The 2,605-nt window shown below is 44.8% G+C and overlaps 1 protein-coding gene across 1 annotated transcript in view; it reads right to left on the reverse strand.

Moving 5' to 3' along the window:
* Nucleotides 1-2,486: 2,486 nt before the first annotated feature.
* The window catches only part of Asppvi_001767 (uncharacterized protein), a gene marked incomplete at both ends in the record, with an annotated part of 3,879 nt that continues 3,760 nt past the window's right edge, over nt 2,487-2,605 (reverse strand). Inside the window, one exon of the mRNA XM_043307301.1 lies at nt 2,487-2,597. Within this exon, the coding sequence (XP_043163236.1) occupies nt 2,487-2,597 (111 nt within the window). The remainder of the gene's footprint in view (nt 2,598-2,605) is intronic.

Here is a 2,605-nt window from a genome sequence, read left to right on the forward strand (position 1 = left end):
CTGGGTTCGCTCAGTGGCCTTCTCGCCAGATGGCCAACTGCTGGCGTCTGGCTCCAGTGATAAGACTATCAAGCTCTGGGATCCCAGCACGGGCGTCTTCAAGCACACCATAGGTGCTGATGGTGTTGTTACTAACATTGAATTCTCCTTTCGTTACCTTGTCACTAACCTGGGATCTTTTAATATCCAAGCCTGGCACGAAAGCTTCTTATCGGATACCTCTGAAACAAACATTGAGCTATCTTTGCAGGCAGGTCGTTGGGTTACTATTCAGGGTCAAAGAGAATTATGGCTCCCTCCAGACTATCAGCCCACTGCTTCAACAGTCAAAGACGGTGCTATAGCACTTGGGTGCAGAAACGGCAGAGTTTATATAATTAGATTTTCTAGGTAGCAAATTTACATCGCGATTATTCTACTACCAGGGCAGATAAGATATAGTGCTTAGTTCTCCCAAGCCCTCCTTCTGAGAAGAGATTTGAAAATATAAGAGAGTTGTAACCAATATTTTACATAAGATACAGATAGGAGTCCGGAGTACAGCTGGATGCAAAACCGGTGCAAATATTTACACACTTCAATACTTTCAGGTACCCTCAAATGAAACACGCTAAGCCGCTTTTGTAAAGGTTTCCGAAAGTACTTGTTACAAGTTTCCGTATTGCATGGTACTCGCTGTCCCATGACGCAAATATTTTACATTACCTGTATCTCCACGTACAAACGTAACGTATCTGGCAAGCCACGTGGATATATCCCCAGGAACCTACCAAGGATCCCTCCCGGAAGATCACGTCGATCATCCTCGTAGGGCAAAAAAAAGATGGCCCCCAACCTAGCTCCATCAACTCTGGAGTTTATCCGTGACATGATTTTGAGCAATGAACTTACTCACTCCCAGATTGCCAACGCCGCTGGCTGCCATCCAAGTACTATCACTAGGCATGTCACCAACATGAACCTTTTTGGGAGTGTCAAGGCACCCTCAAATAAGGGCGGACGTCCCCGGAAACTCACGCCAATTATGATTAAAGCCCTCTGTGATCACCTCCTCGAGAAACCCCATCTATATCTTGATGAGATGGCTATCTTCCTATGGGACGAGTTTCAGGTGCACGTAACCACATGCAGCATTGGTCGTGCTCTCAAGCGTGAAGGCTGGTCTAAAAAGGCTGCCAAATATAAAGCAAGAGAGCGAAATGCAGATCTACGTGACGCGTACTTCCATTTTATATCAGACTTTAGCTCATACCACCTTGTTTATGTGGATGAATCTGGGTGTGATAAGAGGGTAGGATTCAGAAGAACAGGCTGGTCTCCTCTTGGTATCGCACCAACTCAAGTGGCCAAATTTCATCGTGATTAGCGGTATCAGATCCTCCTAGCCTATGCGCAAGATGGGATCATCCTGTCCCGGGTTTTCCAAGGCTCCACTGACGGGTCTGTCTTCGAAGATTTTATTGAGGAGCTGCTTCATCATTGTGGAAGATGGCCGGAGCCAAAATCTGTTCTTGTTATGGATAATGCCTCCTTTCATCATTCTGAAAGATTAGAGCAAATGCGTGCACAGGCAGGGGTAAAGCTGGTATACTTGCCTCCGTATTCGCCTGATTTGAATCTGATTGAGGAGCTCTTCTCCGAACTGAAAGCATTTATAAGGCGGCATTGGCAAGTCTACGAAGATAACCCCGATCAGGGCTTTGATTCTTTTCTCAAATGGTGTATTGAAACTGTGGGGGCGAGGAAACAGAGCGCAAAAGGACATTTTCAGAATGCCGGTCTGACAGTCGAAGAGATGTAGTATGGTTTATGTGCCGTAGATCGGTACAGTGGCACCCAGCTTCACCTTCCATGTCCATTACATGCGAACTTGTTTCCAAACCCTTATGTGCCAAGACATATTATCCGTTTATGGTTAAGCCAAGGTACCATTTTCCGTTCAATACCGAATCTTATGGCAGTGGACGATGAAGTGTCTTAGTAAGATGGATTGTGACGTTGCTAAAATACACTTCCATAACTACCATGCTGTCACCAAACTTAGGTACCTTAAACTCAACCAAGTCTGAACACCGCAAAATGGCACTCCACCTTGAGTCTTGGCAGCATACAATAATCGTCCATATGATACGTAGCAAGACGAAACTAACTACATTGCAAACGGCCATGCGTGCAAAATATTATGAGCGTTCTATCACGAATATACGCAAGAGCATGCGGCAATTTGGCACAGCTTCATCATAACTATACGTATTAATTCGAAACTTGCAACTAAGTTTATCGGATCAGTCCAATAGCGGGAACCAACAGGTTTTCGGGAGTTAAAAATGCTGGAAGTTTTCGAAGAATCTAGTTGATAAAATAGGAACAAAAAAAAAAAAAAAAAAAATTTACCACTCCTCCCAGACCACGTTTTGGAAAGAGATCAGAAAATATAAGTGACGTAGTGCGCAGTCTGATTTCTGTACAGATCATAGAATACTGCATCAGAAATCTAGTCTTTCTAAGTAATCAGCGCCTTTCTCTAGTAGCAGCTGCACGACCTCCTTGTGGCCATGGCGAGAAGCAGCCTGGAGCGCATTGCCGTAATACCCGCCCTGCGCAT

This window comes from Aspergillus pseudoviridinutans (assembly GCF_018340605.1).
Source record: "Aspergillus pseudoviridinutans IFM 55266 DNA, scaffold_10, whole genome shotgun sequence".
Lineage (NCBI taxonomy): Eukaryota > Fungi > Ascomycota > Eurotiomycetes > Eurotiales > Aspergillaceae > Aspergillus > Aspergillus pseudoviridinutans.